Source organism: Hibiscus syriacus, unplaced genomic scaffold (assembly GCF_006381635.1).
Source record: "Hibiscus syriacus cultivar Baekdansim isolate YM2019G1 unplaced genomic scaffold, ASM638163v2 tig00110332_pilon, whole genome shotgun sequence".
Lineage (NCBI taxonomy): Eukaryota > Viridiplantae > Streptophyta > Magnoliopsida > Malvales > Malvaceae > Hibiscus > Hibiscus syriacus.
The window spans coordinates 3,418,565-3,436,447 of NW_024062688.1; the positions used below are offsets into that span (position 1 = coordinate 3,418,565).

Genomic DNA, 17,883 nt, shown 5'->3' on the forward strand with positions numbered 1-17,883 from the left:
AATAATTCGATTCAATTGATTAATTCGATTAAAATCGAAAAATGAACCCCCCTAAGAGATATTATTTAAGAAATATTTTAATATAAATTCCAAAAACATATTGGCTGGATCCACACACGTCATTGACAAAAGCCTACCGTTAAAGATCTGGAACCATCGTCATACAAGACAACGCCACGAACCTCGCGTTCATCTACCGCTTTCTTTGGTTTTTTTTTAATAGGTAACGTTTTCTCTCTCTGGTTTTCCTCCAGATCTCTTGGCTTTCGTAAGCTAAAAACAAGTGAAAAATAAGCAGATCAAAGGAAGCACGAAGATGAGAAGCTTCAACTTCTTCCGGAGATTATCGAGAGCTTTCAATGATTATCCTTCGCTTTCTAAGATCATCGTCGTATCTACTATCAGGTATTCTGCTCTCTTTCCTTTTTTGGTTGACATTTTTATCATGTTTATACAAATGTTCGATTTCCTTTTGCTTCTTGATGAACTTGTTAAAAGCGTGGCTAAGTGCTTGGACGTGTTTCTATTTTAGTTGTTTATTACAGATTTAGTCTCGTGATTTTGATTTGTTCTTCGTGGTTCATACTGTTAATTTAGTTGATTTTATGTGGATCTAGATCAGGGCGGAGCCAGGATTTCCACTTAAGGGGCAAAGCATAATTCATAAAAAAATGAGGGGACAAAGTATAATTAACTATAGAAATCAAAGTATAATTAACCATAGAAAATAATTTCTACGAGGGGAGGGGGCAAAATCAAAATAAACTAAAATTTGGACCCTAATTTAATATTTTCCCATACATTTTTAATAATAAAAAATAGAGGGCAATGGCCCCCCAGGTCAAAGGGTAGGTAGCTACGTCTCTGATCTAGATAAGTTTTTTAATCGATCTGATGATTGTTTAATGTTTTTAAGATTTTGAGCTGAAAATGGAGTAAAACTCTGTAATTTGTTGGAACTCTGGAAACAGAGCAACTGTATTTGAAGTATAGGAAGGGAAGTGTCATCTCTGTTCAATTGCGGGTGACAGTGAATTTGAAGTCGCGGCGTGCTTAGGAAGTTAAAGTTTTGTTCGGTTCTTTAAAAGGGTGAAGAAAAGAAAACTTGATTCAGCGGGAAAAAATCTAATAACTTAATTTATATTCTTGAATCTTGTCTTGTTTGAATGTATTCATGATTAGTTAAAATGAACTGTATTTTATTTCACCTGTTAGAAAAGTACGATTTTAGGAATTCTTTCAAGAAACATAGATTTATTGATAGTAAGAATAAGATAATCTGATCCGTTAGTTTGTCGAAGTTATTTAGATTTATAGGTTACAAATATATGTAATTTGGCCCTTACCCACGATTGCAGTTTAATTAATTTCTCATTAATAAATATGATCCATTTTCTGTAGTTTAATCAACATGACAAAACCCTTGTTTCTTACCCTAGCTGTTCTCTTCATTCTTCTTTTACATATTCATCACTGATCGTTCATCATGGCTGCATTTTCGTATGGTATCAGAGTCGACGGTCATGAAGCCGTTTTTCTTCTGTTGTTATCATTCAGATCATCAACTGTCGCTCATGCAACGGTTGTTCCTTCGTGGTTTCAATATCATTGGCTGTATGTTTTTTCGCTTTCATCTTCGTATCGGATCTTAAATCTGAATCTGGATCATTGAAGTCTTGGTCTCCGTTTGTCCTCCATCGATTCGCGTTTTCCTTTGACCACCGTGTTTCATTTTAGATTCTTCAATCTGGAAAAAAAATCTAGATCCAAATCTCTTTTTTTACAATGGTTCATAGTGATTTTGTCTTCGTTTCTTCCACTCGACCCGTTTTCCACTTCGTTTCCAGATTCTGAGTTTTGAGGTTTTTTGTTTCAATATCTAAGTTGTGGTTTGAGGTTTCGTCCTTTCAATATCTAAGATCTAGTTTGAGATTATTGATTGTTGTTTTTCAATCTATCTAAGCTTGTAATGGTTTTCCGATTGATCATTCGATGACTTGTTTGACATTATTCTATTTAGGTGCTACTGATTCTGTTAAAGTTAGTGTATTGATTTCTTAACGTGCTGTTCCTTTTCGTGCTCTAATCTTGCATGGGGTCATAAATTTTAAATTAGGGTGTCATAATTTTAAAAAATTAGAAATTTTAAATAGTCATATATATTAATATAAAATTATGGTGGTATAATTTTATAAAATTAAAACTTCTAAATAAAATCATATATATTAATATATAATATAGCTGGAGCTATAAAAAGAATGGGAGATCCCCTGTCAAAAATTTTGGTTTAATAACATTTTAGGTCCTTATCACTTTAATTTAAGTAAATTTAGACTTCTCCACATTTTTAGATTAAATGCATAAAAAGTTTATTATTTTAAAATTTTTTTGTCACTCTCAATATTTGATCCTGAATATGTCCCTGAATATAGCTAAAATAAAGGTGTAAATGACAGAACGTTTGATGAATTATTTGTGAATTGTTCGTATAACATTCGTTTATTAACTTATAAAAACGAGTATGAACAAAAATTTTATGTTCGCTTAATAAATGAATAGAAACGAACAAAGTAGTGTATGGTTTATTTATGTTCAACAAGTTCATTTATTGGTTCCTTTCTTTATTAATGAATTTTTTTTATAAAATATTGAAATTATACATTCCTCTATTTTTTATTTAAATTTTTATTTATTAATCTAGATATATATATATATTTATATCAATGTAAGTATGTATTCATTTCTAGGTTCTAAGATAGCAAGAGATATACATACTTATACCGATGTAAATATGTATTTATTTTTAGGATTAAGATAGTGAGAGATGTATATACTTACGTCGATGTAAGCATGTGCTTACTTCTAGGCATCATATTTACACTGGTGCAAGTATGCACATTTATCACTATCTTGGTACCAAGCTAGAAATAAACATAGATTTGTATTGGTGCACGAATATACATTTATCACTATCATGATGTCTAGAAATAAATACATATTTATTAAAGAAACAAAGTTTTTATGCTATGATCGTCTTTGTGAGGTGGTTTTACCGTTTTATATTTTAACTGTTTGTACTTTAAAACCTTATTTTACTTGATAAATATTTTTATGCTATACCAGTGAATATACTGTTAATAATAATAGTAGATTTTGGGGACGGTGAATGTTGGTGATTGAAATGGAGTTCTAGATATTTTATAATTTTTTTAAAGAAAATATAAGATCAATTTTTCTTACGTGGTATCAAATTTTTTTAAGAACAATATATTTTTTATAATTATATTATATACATAATTTATATAAAAAAGATATTTTCTAGAAAATTTTGGGTTTCATTTTGTATATTGACTCTGTCAATGAATTTAAATTGCGGTTACAATAATATTTTCGATTGTGTTATGTTTATTCTAATTACGAACATAAGGGTGTTATTATGGTCATTATAAGTATCATGATCGTAAAACAACGATTTCCGATAACGTTTTAAATCGTTGGGTATATGTGAGTCAAAATAAACAATTAGAAATGGTAAGTACGCTTAAAAAAATCCAATAAATGGACTTTCATTTTATTTGAGCTCGTGAATGGAATCGGACAAAAATTGAGTATTATAATATTTAAACTCAGAAATGCACTGTATCACTCGGAAATCACGCCAGTCTCGCACTAAAACACTTGTTGTAAGTCTTATGTTATTATTAAAACTTATTGAAGTCATTAGAGGTCATAATATATATTTTTATGTCAATTTAACGTCCAATACGTCCACAACAAGTCTTTAAACATCCAAGCCTCAACATGATTTACAATCCCATACAAGCAAGCAAACAAATGTAAATGACGTACAACTAGCAGAGAAAAGTTAAGGTGAGGTGCATCACTTTCTCATAAATTCAAAGCTTCTAAGATGTTTCTAACAACAAATTGATTGTTTAAAACTTACTAAAACATTTAAACTTCATGATATGTTTTCATAAACTGATATTGTGTTGTCCTGCTGTTTTGCTGCACATAGCTAATGTTTTTCTTTTGTATGTGTGGCTGTCATGATAGTATTAAATTGCGGCTGTCACGCAGTGTAACGGTCACATTGTAATATTTTTCAAGGTCACCGCGATAAAGCAAACCGCATCCGTAACATAAAAATAGTTATTTTTAGGAAAAAGTTCATGCCGTAACGTTCGCAACACCCGCAACGTGACAGCCGCAACCTCAATTTAGTCTATTTGATAAGTTGCTGTTTTTGCTTCACATAGCTTTTGCTAATCTTTGATACTGATACAGTAATTTAACTTATATGGTGTCTGCTGTAGCAGCTCAGCAGCTTCTTTGGATAAATTAAAAAAACTTATATTTTGAAACTCTCCTTCAACTAGGCCTATTACTTCTTTTGTGCAGTGGTGGGAGCCTTATAGCTTATCCTGAGGCAAACACGTACAATGGCAGTCAGGGCCACATTGCTCATGCTGATGCAACCGCATCCGATGGTGGTCATGCTTTATCTGAAGTAGCTCCCAAGAAAAAGAAAGTAGTGCTGCTCGGAACTGGGTGGGCAGGAATGAGTTTCTTGAAGAATCTGAATAACCCTACTTATGAGGTGGAAGTTGTTTCTCCTCGTAATTTCTTTGTGTTTACCCCATTGCTACCAAGTGTTACATGTGGTAAAGTAGAAGCCCGCAGCATTGCTGAGCCAATTCGCAACATCATCATAAAGGTAATGTGGATTTACTATGAAGATGTACATTGTGGAATTCAGAAAAATCAGTTCTAGATGGATGCCGATTATGGTTTTCCTGCTTCATGTTTGAACAGAAAAATGTTGACATCAGTTTCTCTGAAGCTGAATGTGTCAAAATAGATCCTCAAAATAAGAAAATTTACTGTCGCGCTACTATAGATAGCCATTCAAAGGGGGAAGAAGAATTTGCAGTAGACTATGACTACCTTATTATAGCTGTGGGAGCTCAGGTTAACACCTTTAATACTCCTGGTGTCATGGAAAATTGCCATTTCTTAAAGGTAATGTCTGTTTCCATACTGCCTTTAGGATTTTGGAGTTTACGGTGATAAGAGCCTTTTCCATTTCTTATAACAATATTTTTGTTTTCTTTTCTTTCATTTAAGCAACGTGATTCTATGTGCAGGAAATTGACGATGCTCAGAAGATTCGTAAGAATGTTATTGAGTCCTTTGAGAAGGCAAGCTTACCATGTTTAAGTGAAGAGGAAAGAAAGAAAATCCTTCACTTTGTCATTGTTGGCGGTGGCCCTACAGGTGTAGAATTTGCTGCAGAACTTCATGACTTTGTCAACGAGGATGTTGTCAAACTATATCCAAAGGTCAAAGACTTGGTGAAAATAACACTTCTTGAGGCTACAGATCATATTTTGAACATGTAAGAATGCGAAGCCTAAAATTAACGTACAAGTACTTCGATTTCCTGTCATCGTAGTTATCCTGGTAACTTTTATCACTGAGAAGCTTTAGTATTTTTACGCATATTTACATGAAATAACTTTAGAAAGCATTTCGGATTATTTACATTCAAGCCATTTATTTCACAATCTGAAGTTTTCTAATGAATTCTTGTTTTCAGGTTTGACAAAAGAATCACAAATTTTGCAGAAAATAAATTTGGAAGAGACGGCATTGATGTGAAATTGGGGTCAATGGTCACAGGAATAAATGAAAATGAAATTTCTACAAAAGCCAGAAGTAACGGCAAAACCACTTCTACTCCATACGGTATGGTTCTCTGGTCAACTGGCATTGGGCCTCGCCCTCTCATAAAGGAGTTTATGAAGCAAATTGGTCAGGTGATATACTTTTGTAACTAAAAGTTATCTCATTGAAGTCTTTACATCCTCCACTGACTGTGTTTTCGATGTCACTCTCACAAGTACGTTTACTTTCTTCTAATTATACTCACTGATCCAATATTGATTCTTTTGGAAAAGGGTAATAGGCGTGCTCTAGCAACTGATGAATGGCTGCGAGTTGAGGGATTTGATAACATATATGCACTCGGTGACTGTGCAACTATTAACCAGCGGAAAGTGATGGTATGAATTTGTAAACTTCTGCTATTCTTTTATGATTTTAGTTATGGCTGTTATTTATTCTTTCTTTCTTCTTCCTCTTCTAAATTCCTATAAAGTGTAGGAAGATATAGCAGAAATATTTAAAAAAAGCAGACAAGGACAACTCAGGAACACTTACGGTCAAGGAATTTCAAGAAACCCTTGATGATATTTGTGAAAGATACCCCCAAGTGGAGCTTTATCTCAAGAACAAGCAGAAGTGTAACATTGTTGATCTTGTGAAAGAAGCCAAAGGGGACGCTGCAAAAGAATCCATGGAGCTCAATATCGAAGAATTTAAAGCAGCTCTCTCCGAAGTCGATTCTCAGATGAAGAATCTTCCTGCAACAGCACAAGTAATTATTCTACCACATTTATTGCAGTCGGACTAAAATAATGCCTTTCCAAGACAAAAAGCACACTTACACGTTAGCCATGTACAAATGTTTCAGGTAGCAAATCAGCAAGGTGCCTATCTTGCTAAGTGCTTCAACCGTATGGAAGAGTGCGAAAAGAATCCTGAAGGTCCTCCTAGGTTCAGGGGAACAGGTTTCCATCGATTCCACCCCTTCAGGTACATTTGGAACTTATATCCCGCCTCGTGTGTGGTTGTTGTCCAATTCGAACATTATCTATTTAAAGAGCATCATTTCCATCTTATACTTGGGGAAAGCTATCAATATAACACCTTAAATTTGATGCATGGTGATGGTCTTTACAGGTACAGGCACTTGGGTCAATTTGCTCCTTTGGGAGGGGAGCAAACAGCTGCACAACTTCCGGGTGATTGGGTCTCTATCGGACACAGTTCGCAGTGGCTCTGGTATTCCGTCTACGCAAGGTACGGATTAGTTTTCTATGCCAAGATTCTTGCTTTTCCATGTTCAACATGAACTTCAGACTTGTTTAATATAAAGCTCTGTTGTGCCCTTGTTGCTCCTTTGAAAGGGTCTGTATAATGTTTTTTTTTTTATTATTATTCTTTAAACGCAGCAAGCAAGTTAGTTGGCGCACAAGGGCATTGGTGGTGTCGGACTGGTTGAGGCGTTTTATTTTCGGGAGGGATGCCAGTGGCATTTAAGAGGTCACTTTCAAAGCAACTTATATATTGAACATTACAAGGTCTACAGTTTTGATGGATTGCTGTAGAAAAAAATTGGTTTTTCCTTCCCCTGCTTAGTTGCAATTAATTCATTTGTTAATAATTGCTGCCTTGCAACACAGCTTTGGCGGTTTTGCCAAGTTTTTTTTTCTTTCGAAACAAAGTATTCTGTCATCAGAAAATTTTATGCTGTCTAAACAAAGACTCGATAAGATTATGATGATAACAAATTTTCAGTTTAGTTGATTTATTTGGGTAAATTACACGTTTAGTATTCTTCCTATTATTTTTATTTTAGTTTGATCATCTATTACTTTTTTAAAATCATATTTAATATTATATTTTGGTTTTACTTTAGTCATTCATCGTTGAGAAATTAATAAAAAAATTCTTTGATTTCATATTATTTGTGACGACATATTAGTATTATCATTAATTTTTTAATAATAAATTATTATTATTAATTTTTTTAATAATAAATTATAATTAAAATTAAGAAATAAAATTTAAATATTATTTTTTAAAATAGTTAAATAATTAAAATAGAATAAAAGTGATAACTATTTATTTTTTGAAAATGGGTTTTTGTTTGTAATTACAGTGGGCTCCCAAGTTTATGAAATACCCAAATCTAATCAAAACACGCATGCAGTGGCGCCAATGACGAAACAGATGAGGTAAAAGTTGGTAACCTTTTTATCCATCTGAAAGGTGTAACGTGTAATATCCCAACTACTGTTGTATGATAAAGATTGGGCTAATTAAAGACATCTTTACGAAATGGATGATTTTATTGTAAGATAGTTTAATTTAAGATAATTTTTAATTTATAATATTTTTTAACTATAATTTAAAAAATATTTATGGTGGATTTTGAGTTTACAATTGAAAATGTTATGAAAAAAATAATATTTTCGGTTTCAACGTAAAATGTTATAATGTTCAACCTAAAAAATTATGTTTCTGATAAAAAAAATTATTTTAGCAGGTTCAAATTATTTTTAAGTCTTTTTCTTTAAATTAATATTCGTTGACTTCTTTCACTTACGTCATCATTATCTAATATTCTTCCCATCATCACAGTAACAAAACATAATTCCGTCATACTGAAAAGTTGCATTATCTTTTCACGATCTTCTAACCATTCATTATCGTCATTTAATTTATTTTCCTTTTATCTTGTTATCAAAACGTTAATGCTACTAGATCATCAATTTTAGATAAGAAATATCCTCTTCTATCATCAGTTTTATAAAGGTCTACCAATTCAAGATTGCATCGAAATTCAAATTTTCCATCCACATAAGTGTAGTACCGCCATTCAAATATGCAGCAAAATTTCTACCAATTTTTCCAAGCACAATAACAATCCTACCAATCATGTTCACAAAACCATGGTCGCCAACACTTGAACGACTGCATTGGCACCTGAAATTTCTATTGTCCTCGAAATTAGTAGCTCTATAGAGAGCCAGATTACCTATTACTATGTTTTCCTTGCATCAATCAAGCTTCCCATTACTACTAAGAACTTTCTTATCAACTTCAAGCATATCTGAAGGCCAACCATCTCATTAACTGTTCGAAAACCAAGTTGAGACATTATCTTCTTGACCTCCTCAACTACCATAAAAAAAGTTTATAACAAGTTCAGGCTCTCCAACATTCTTTTTCTCTCAGCACGAGATCTTGAGTAGCAATGCCGACAGGACAAATGTTCTTTTGACATTTACCATCATAATGGAACCCATAGTTATTACACTAGCAGTGCTGATGCCAAATTCCTTAGCACCAACTATGGCCTTGATCTGTTTTAAGTTGGCATTAAAACATATGACAATAAGAAATCGAGATTAAATTGCTCCATGACAAGAAGATGACAAAATCAATGAAATGATGGTGATGAATAGCTTGATGGTCATGAAACGATGATGAAGTTTTTGAGTATGGTGATTTTACATTTAAGTGTTTTTTTTTTTAATAGTTGACTCTAACGTGCTATGTCACCATTTTTTAAACTACAACGAGAACAATATTTATAAAGAAAATGAATTAAAAATTCAATAAGTATATTAAAATTTTTAAAAGATTGATGATCAAAGCGTAAACACCCTCAAAGTAATTATATTGTAAATTTTAGAAGAAATTATGAGTTTTAAAGTGTTTAAAATATAACGTGAATTTATTTAAAAAATAATTTTTCATTAATTCAAAAATAGAGGGAATACAATTTTAAATTTTTTATTCTTATGAGTTTGATTTCCATTATTCTAAAACCAATCAACAATTAAATAAGTGCAACCTTAATTATGCGTAATTATGTACAAAGAATATTATTTACAGCATAATATATTGTAACCGGATCTTTGACTGCGTCCTTCATGGGAAACCAGCAAGAGATGGCCCAAATCCAAATCTATAGTTTTGCCTAGGTTTATGAAACTCAAAATGGGATCTTCAACATTGTTTTTTTTTTTTTTGGGGGGGGGGGGGGGGTTAAGGCGGCAGGTGAATGGTGATGGCGTGAAATGGTTTCAATGGGATCTGCCCAGTCTCTCATAGGCTCACTTCTCTATTCAGAAAAAGTTGTGAAAAGAAAACCATGTTTAGAGGCAAAGGCTATTGTTGACGGCAAAAGACCAACCAAGTTGTAATTGTACTCGTTGTTGGACTGTAATTCAATTGATATCGTTTATTATATGTGGTTGAGGTGAATTGGCTTGAATTCATACCAACCCGATTTCCATTTGAGTCACATATGTAAATTGTATTTAACGTGACAACAATAATTTTTTTCTTATTTTTATTCGATAAAATAGAGAGAAGATTGAAAAAGATAAGTGAGATATTATATTAATTATCCCTAAATATAAGAAAATTACAGTATTTTTACAATTTGGATTGAAATTTTTCATCATAAATCCGAGTCTGATTAAATTCATCATTCATAAGACCAAATCTAACTCGAACCTGAACTAGAATTTCAAAAAAAAATATTATAACATTAAGTGGAAATACATAATCAAATAATCTAAACATCCCTAATCATTATCGATATAAGATACAAGAAAATATAAAATCAAAGCATACCTGATATCTTAAGATTTGAAAGTTATTAAAATGTAAAGAAGTGAAAGCATTCATGTTTTACATGCAAGAACCGATGGCAAGAAAAGCAAGCATAAACAGCGATAGTTGAAGGGGGCATTAAATGACCATGATTTAAGGGTTCAATCAGTTTCTATTTACATGGATGTGTCGCAATTGAAGGTCTCCTGCTCATATGTTCACAGATAGCAACAATAGAATGCCAAAAGCCCATTAGCTTTGCCAGCGTTGGCTCCGCCACGGGTAGTAGTCTTCTTTATTATGGCTAATCAAAGACACTCGGTGTATAATTAGGAGTTAAATCGATGTGGGATATTAATCATGTTTATATGATGCTTTTAACTCCTTATTTTGCAACCACATATGCCATATTTTACTTTGAAAAAGAACTCATCTTTCCCCCTTTTTTTCTTTAAAGGAAAAAAATAGGGTTAGAAAATGAAAGATAGCTTTATTGCCAACATGTTACATGATATTGTTTCATGTCAACTTCTCGAAAAGGTGGCTGCTCAGATGGTTTGAAAAAGGAACCAACGTAAATTTGTATATTAAAGGTGTAAATTTATAAAATTATATTTGATATTTAAATTATTGTAAATTTACAAGATTTTAAGGGCATGAAATTATATCATCAATAAAAATATAAAAAAAATTATATCATATGAGATTTTGAATTTTTCAAAGAATACAATCGTATCCCAACACTCTTCAATCCATCCCTCAAGGCATCCAACAAAGTAGTGACGGCTTCACATGGGTTGAAACAGTGTGGTGAGGGCTTTTTCAATGTAGGAAAAATAGAAAGGCTTAAATGCACCATTGCTCTTTCAATTATACATATTTTACCAAGTTGTCCTTCAATGTAATTTTCAAGATATTTTACCTCTTAAAGTTTAAATGGTTACCTTATTTGTTCTAAATTGTTTTTTTAAATGATTCTTTTGTATTGTATTCAAAAGTGTACATACAATACAAGATTCAAAGCATGTGCCTCATTTAGGGAAGTTAAACCTAAGTGGAGGAAAAAGAGTACTCATTATTGCATCACACGATCCAACCAAATAAACACATAGCATCCTAGATAAAGGATCAACGAGTAAGGAGAACAAAGATCCCTAGGTATGAGTAATCGGACCCTACAAATGGGGATGGAAAACGGGCAGGCCGGGTGTAGATATCCTTTCCCTCATCCCCATATCCACCTAATATTATTGTATCCACCACCTATCCATTATCTACGACGGATAAAAATTTTAAATCTACACCCGCCTACGCGTTTACATTTTTAAATTCATCCCCACACCCACTACCTAATTTGATAGCCACCACCCATCCTGTACACGTTTGTACCTGTCTATACCCACCGATTTGATATAAGAGAAACAACATACTTCAATTTTAAAAATGTTTATATCATAATATTTGGTTAAATTATAGGTCATATCCTATAAAATCTTAATATTTACAAAATAATATTTGGAATTATGCCTAAATTTATAATGGCCTAAATTTTATATGGTGGATAATTAGTGGGCGGGTGGATTTGAGACGGGTGGATTTGAGACGGGTGGATGCGGAGCGGGCGGATATGGGGCGGGTAAGGATTTAAACCTATCACCTATCCACTACCCGTGATGAGTATGACTTTTTATATCCACACCCGCCCACTACTTACTAAATTTATACTCATCACCGCCCTAATTGGTGCAGATACGATGCGAAATCCACAAAATTATAACCGTCTACGATCCCTACTAACTAACACTATTGCCCCGCAACCATGGAAAGGAAGAAAAATCCCTTCACTTAACACATCAAAGCAAGTATTCCATCAATCTGTATATGGACATACGTGTCTTGTACTTGCCACATGCACAAAAAAGGGATTCCTTGGTACTCTACCATGCAAAGTAGTCCCCACTCACGAAATCTTGAGCATCAATCCGAGCATTAATGATGACCCAATCGAAAGTCCCACGGGCCTCAACTTCAATTGCACTGCAATCTCGATCCCTCACTCCCACCAACACTCAAGTGGAGCACACATACTATAGCAAATCGTACACTCATTAAAAGATGTGCCCTCAAACACAATGTTGAGCTTCTCATGATGCCCATGGTCAAGATGTTGCGGCAACATCCATCGTTTCTTGAAGGACGTTCTTTGTAGCAACACAAGCTCTTGGTTCATAAGTTTAGTCCTCTTGGTGGGCAGAGGTGTACTGGGTTTGAGATCGAACACTCATTAAAAGAGTGATTTTGGTGAGAATGACATATGGTGTCATTCACATTGTCCCATTTCCTTTTCTTCTCTCTATCGTATGATTCTTTGGATCTTTACAATGGGCTGGTTAGAGAAGCCATGTAATTTTTTTGGTAGACTTTAGGAAGAAGATTATAGGTCATAAGGATGGCTATTTTTTTTTATACATCTAGACTAATTCTTTCTGTCGTAAGGCTCGTCCACGCTAATGACATCAATTATTGATGGGATCAAGTTTAAATCATCAATTGTTGGTAGTTCTTCGCTTCTGGTTTGGTTGGAAAGTCGCGGCCAATTAGGATATGGTCATTGGCTAATGTTTCTCTGATATATAAATGAAAGCATAAGGGAAGAAGTAGTCAAGAGGGAGAAGAAAGTAGTCAGGATCTCGTTCTTAGTCATGGTTAAGAGATATTTATAGTGATTTTAGCTGATGCTGTTAGACATAGGGTCATTATAATTGCTCGTATGTTAGTAGGGTAAATAGATCAAACCATCAGATCTTGGATTGGATTTTATTTTGACAGATCACGTGAACCTATCAAGGGGTCTCATCTTGTCTATTCATTGTAGTTTTCTTAAAAGCTACGATACTCTTATGCCTAAAGGTTATGAATTCGTTAGAAGCTTCAATAAGTGAATAAGTGTATCAAGAGGTCTCAGCTGGTAGAGAATTGATAGTTTTCGGTGATGACCTATGTATAATGATATTTTAATTATTCTATTGGTTGGAGATTACATGATTATTAAGTATATTTAATGTAATATATACTAATTAATAGTAAAAAATGTGAATTTTTTTGGACGATTAAGTTTTCATTGTAATTAACTAAGGCTAGAGCAGGTTGAGAGATTTGTATCTTCTTAGTGACTTCTTGTGCGGAGAATTTATTGTCTTTTTGTACAGAAGCTACAAATTTTAATTGGATGAAACTTTATCATTTAGAATAGTGGACATAAAGCCAATGGATCGAATCACATTAAATATTTTATTTTGTGAGTGTGAGTAATTCTATTTATTAATTTTTTTGGGTAAAAATCACCTAATGATATTTGTATGGTCATTTAATTTATTAATTATAGGGTAAATTATACCATATACCACTAAATTTTAGGCGTTGTATCATTTATGCCACTAAATTTATAATTTTGTCAATTATAGTATTGGACTTTCATTTTTGTTTCAATTATACCACTGCACTGTTAAATCGTTAACAGTCGGATCAAAACGACATTGTTTTATTGAGGTGTCTACATTGGCAGCCATTAGCCATGTCGGTACCTGCCAGCCACGTCATTGTGTCGTTAATAATTTAACGGTTCAGTGATATAATTGAAACAAAAATCAAAGTTCAGTGCTATAATTGGTAAAATTAAAAGTTTAGTGGTATAAACGACATAACATCTAAAGTTTAGTGGTATCTGATGTAGATTACCAAAATTGACCATCCAGCTCAGTTAGTAGAGCATAAGTTTCTTAACCTTGAGGTCGTGAGATCGAGTCCCACGGAGGGCATTTCATAATTTGGAGGTCTCTCACCGAAGCTGCTTTCAACCATACGTTGGGCAGCCTACTATCTTTCCTCCCCTTACACCATTACATATGGGAATAAGGGTCAGTTAATTTTAATAAAATCGAACATTTATACTATATAAGAAAGTAGATGTTAAATTCATTACAATATCATAAATTACCCATCAAAATGGTTTTATATTCTAATGAAAACCATAAACGAAGAGATAATGAGCGTCATTGGTAGCATAATGTAGTATTATGACAGTCACAAACTCTAAAGATGGATGGTAATACAAATATGTAAATGAAGTAAGAGAAAAAGCACTTGACATGGAGAAAACTTAGCTCTCTCCTTATTCGTGGATTTTTTTATACGTTGGATGAGCTGCTTAACATTGTTATGCAGTTCCAGCAATACAAAGCCATTGGCCAACAAAGAGCGAATCGCAGTTGAGGTTAGGGTTCACCGAATAGAAGAACGTATCGGTCATGTTAAACGTCTGTGTTACGCTAAAGCATGTGTCGCCACTCTCCACGCCATAAACCTTAACACAGCTCGGTGTGCTCTTCCTTGAAACTGCACATTTTTTAATCATTAAATCCTAATTAACATTTAAAAAAAGGTGCTTATTATTAGCTTTTGATTAGAGAACTTACTCACAAGTCCACGGCTTTCAGCCATGGAAACAAGGACAAAGACTGCAGCGATCAAGACCAAGTTGGTGAGCATGGAGGTTTTGTTGTTGGGCTTCGCCATTTTTTGTTGTTTTAGTTTCTTTTTTGCCGGATCAAACAATTAATGTTGGAAACTTATAGAAGAGTAAAGAAGCCCTCTGTAATTATCTATTGGAATTTGGAAAACGAGAGGCCGGCTTACGTTGTGATCCGTATACGTATGTTCTCATTCCTTGGCGGATTATGCAATGATAAAAAAGCAATGCAATCATTTATGTTATTTATTAATATCTTAATTGAGTATATCTCATAAATTAATTCTATATTAATGCAGTTAAAAATGATTCAGATAATTTCACATATTTATGATTATAAATATTATGGTAAAGATGATGTTATCTTCATTTTTATGCAAATATTTAAATAAAATAATTAAAATTTATTACTTTGGATTTAAACACATGATCCAAAGCTTTTAGAGTTAAATATTTTATCACTCCACCAACAATCATTGTTATAGTAATGTTTATAAATATAATATGTTATGTAAAATATTTATTTTTTATGTATCTATACTATTTATTAAAATCATAACTGAGTTGATGTTATGAGTAAGTTTGACACCAACTCAATCGAAAATAATCTCATTTATTAAAGATGTATATTAGTCTTTTCACTTTTTTATTTTTAAGTCAATTTTCAAATATTTTATATCTTATTTTTGAAAAATTTCAATCCTTTTAAAATATTTATTTTGGTTTCTAAAATTCATTTTTTTTACTTTTTGAAACAAATTTATTTTAGCCTTAAATTTGGAAAAATAATTATTTCAAAATTATATCTTGAAACTCATAAAAAAATATGAAGTGGAATCCTTAGTTTAGACTAAAAATGTGTTTAGTATTGTTTTTGTCATTTAAAAGTGTTTTTTTATGATAAAGTTAACTAAAGAAAGATCATTTACAATCAAAGTGTGGTTAAAAAATAATTTTAAAATCAACGTGTGTTTTTTAATATATTGAAGTGGTCTAAAATTTAAATGTACTGTAAATTTATAAGATTTTAAGGGCATGAAATTATATCATCAATAAAAATATAAAAAATATTTATATCATATGAGAATTTAAAATTTTCAAATAATACAATCGTATCCCAACACTCTTCAATCCATCCCTGACTCAAGGCATCCAATAAAGTAGCGACGGCTTCACATGGGTTGAAACGGTGTGGGATTAACTGACCAAATTTTTTAGGGAAAAAATGTCACGGTGACCAAATTTTCTTTGTAATCAGATAATACATTTTATAAACAAATAGTGGGATTTAGCTTATAAGATTGAGGGAGTTGAGAGAGATGTAGCTCTCGGTGGGGTTTTTTTAGGAGTGTTTGTAGCTTTGTTAGTAATTTTTTAGGATTAAATGTTATAGTCGAATCTCAAATATCATATTTATATAAAATTATGAAAGCATATGTTTTTCAGAGATCATTGATAATTATTATATCAATCAACTGATAAAGTACCCAAAATAGTTTCAGAATCATAACGTGCAATGACAAAAAATCTACAGAAATTAATAACAAAACCAAGTATTCATAATATAATGCATGTAAAAAAATATAGTCCAAAATCTATAAAAATATATCATCTCGAAAGTTTTAAATACATAAAAATGTCCAAATCCGATAAAAAAATTATAAACATAATAAAATCTAATAATAGTTGTATTGTATGTAATAAAATATGTTACTTTTTAATTCTCCAAGTATCAGTTGAAACCCTAAAAATTATAAAAGTTTGGGGGGAAAAGAGACTAAAAAAGTGAGATATAAAACTTGGATCGTCTTCTAAGTACAAATTAAATATGTATTAACGTAGAAGCATAAATAATTTGTTCAACGTATATAAAATAGACAAACAAGTAAAGTCAATTACTGATCATCGGAGCACTAAAACAAAAGGAAGAGGCAGTACATATGGCTTCATAAGGGACCAAATGCATACCCATTATTTTAAATTAATTAGTAAATATAGTTTAATACATAGAAAAAAATTGTATACCCATCATGTTGCAAAAATAGTGTTAACATTTTTGGACCTCTATATATTATGAATCCACCATTGATAAAAGGTTTTCATAACCCAAATATAAACGATGAGGATCTTATCCTCCGAAGAGGAATTCGGGAACTTTGTAGATAGACTCAAAACAAGAAACATGATAAAGACTCCTCTAAAAAAGAACTTAATTAACCTTTAAAAGATAACTCAAAACAGAAAACAAGATGGGGACTTCATCTACAAATTAATCCTTCTCATGAATTATTGTACCAACGAATAATTAATTGTAAGGGTGAAATTTTGATATAATTCGAGGGGAAAACGAGGAGTAAATCTCAAGTCATAAACTGAGAAAAAAAAATACATAATTCTCATGCTTATAGGATTAAACAAAAGGATTCGCAAATAAGAGTACCAGTGCTACAATCAGCACATAAATTATTAAAGCTTCCATAAAAGTCAAATTAAGCAATAAAGTACCTCGTATTATTTTCTTCGGCATATCCTCTTTAGGAATCTGAGTTAACCTAACTCAAAACAAAAAACATGATGGGGCAATTCTCAACCGGCCCATTCCTACAAAGACAATATTATTGGCAATAATACGGGTTCTATCGAAGAAGATAAAGTAATTCTTGAGGATGTCAATATATTGTTCATTCGGGGTGATATTTTTACGAGTGAGTTTGATGGGTTGTCTTCCATAGATTTTCTTGATCGAGTCTAATTTTTGCCAGAGAAGAATATGGAGAACATTGTTATTGTGAAATTTATTGTCAAGAAAATTGGCTACAACACCCTCCTAAATATAACTATAACCTATGGAAACCCACTCATTCGGTGCACTTTGTGGACTTTGAAAATGACTACTTGTTAGTCAAATTCAATCCAAGAAGGCTTATGTCAAGGTCCTTTTATATGGTCATTGGACCCTTTTTGGCCAGTATTGAATCGTGGAGTCTTGGTCTCTTGATTTCAACACTTTTCGACCAAACCCTAGTTTATCAGTGCTTAGACCTTGTTGTCTGGGCCACCAGTGATCTTGTACAATAGAAATGTAATCCATGCCATTGGGG

General features: G+C 32.4%; 1 protein-coding gene across 1 annotated transcript; it reads left to right on the forward strand.

The window, feature by feature from the left end:
- The first annotated feature begins 222 nt into the window (after positions 1-222).
- Positions 223-7,444, forward strand: LOC120119428 (external alternative NAD(P)H-ubiquinone oxidoreductase B2, mitochondrial-like). The gene is given in 11 exon segments (XM_039139242.1): positions 223-405; positions 4,402-4,717; positions 4,816-5,022; positions 5,148-5,398; positions 5,600-5,819; positions 5,961-6,065; positions 6,166-6,186; positions 6,188-6,439; positions 6,536-6,657; positions 6,805-6,924; positions 7,077-7,444. Coding segments are annotated over 11 exon segments (1,791 nt in total). The 5' UTR covers positions 223-316; the 3' UTR covers positions 7,165-7,444.
- The last annotated feature ends 10,439 nt before the right edge of the window (positions 7,445-17,883 follow it).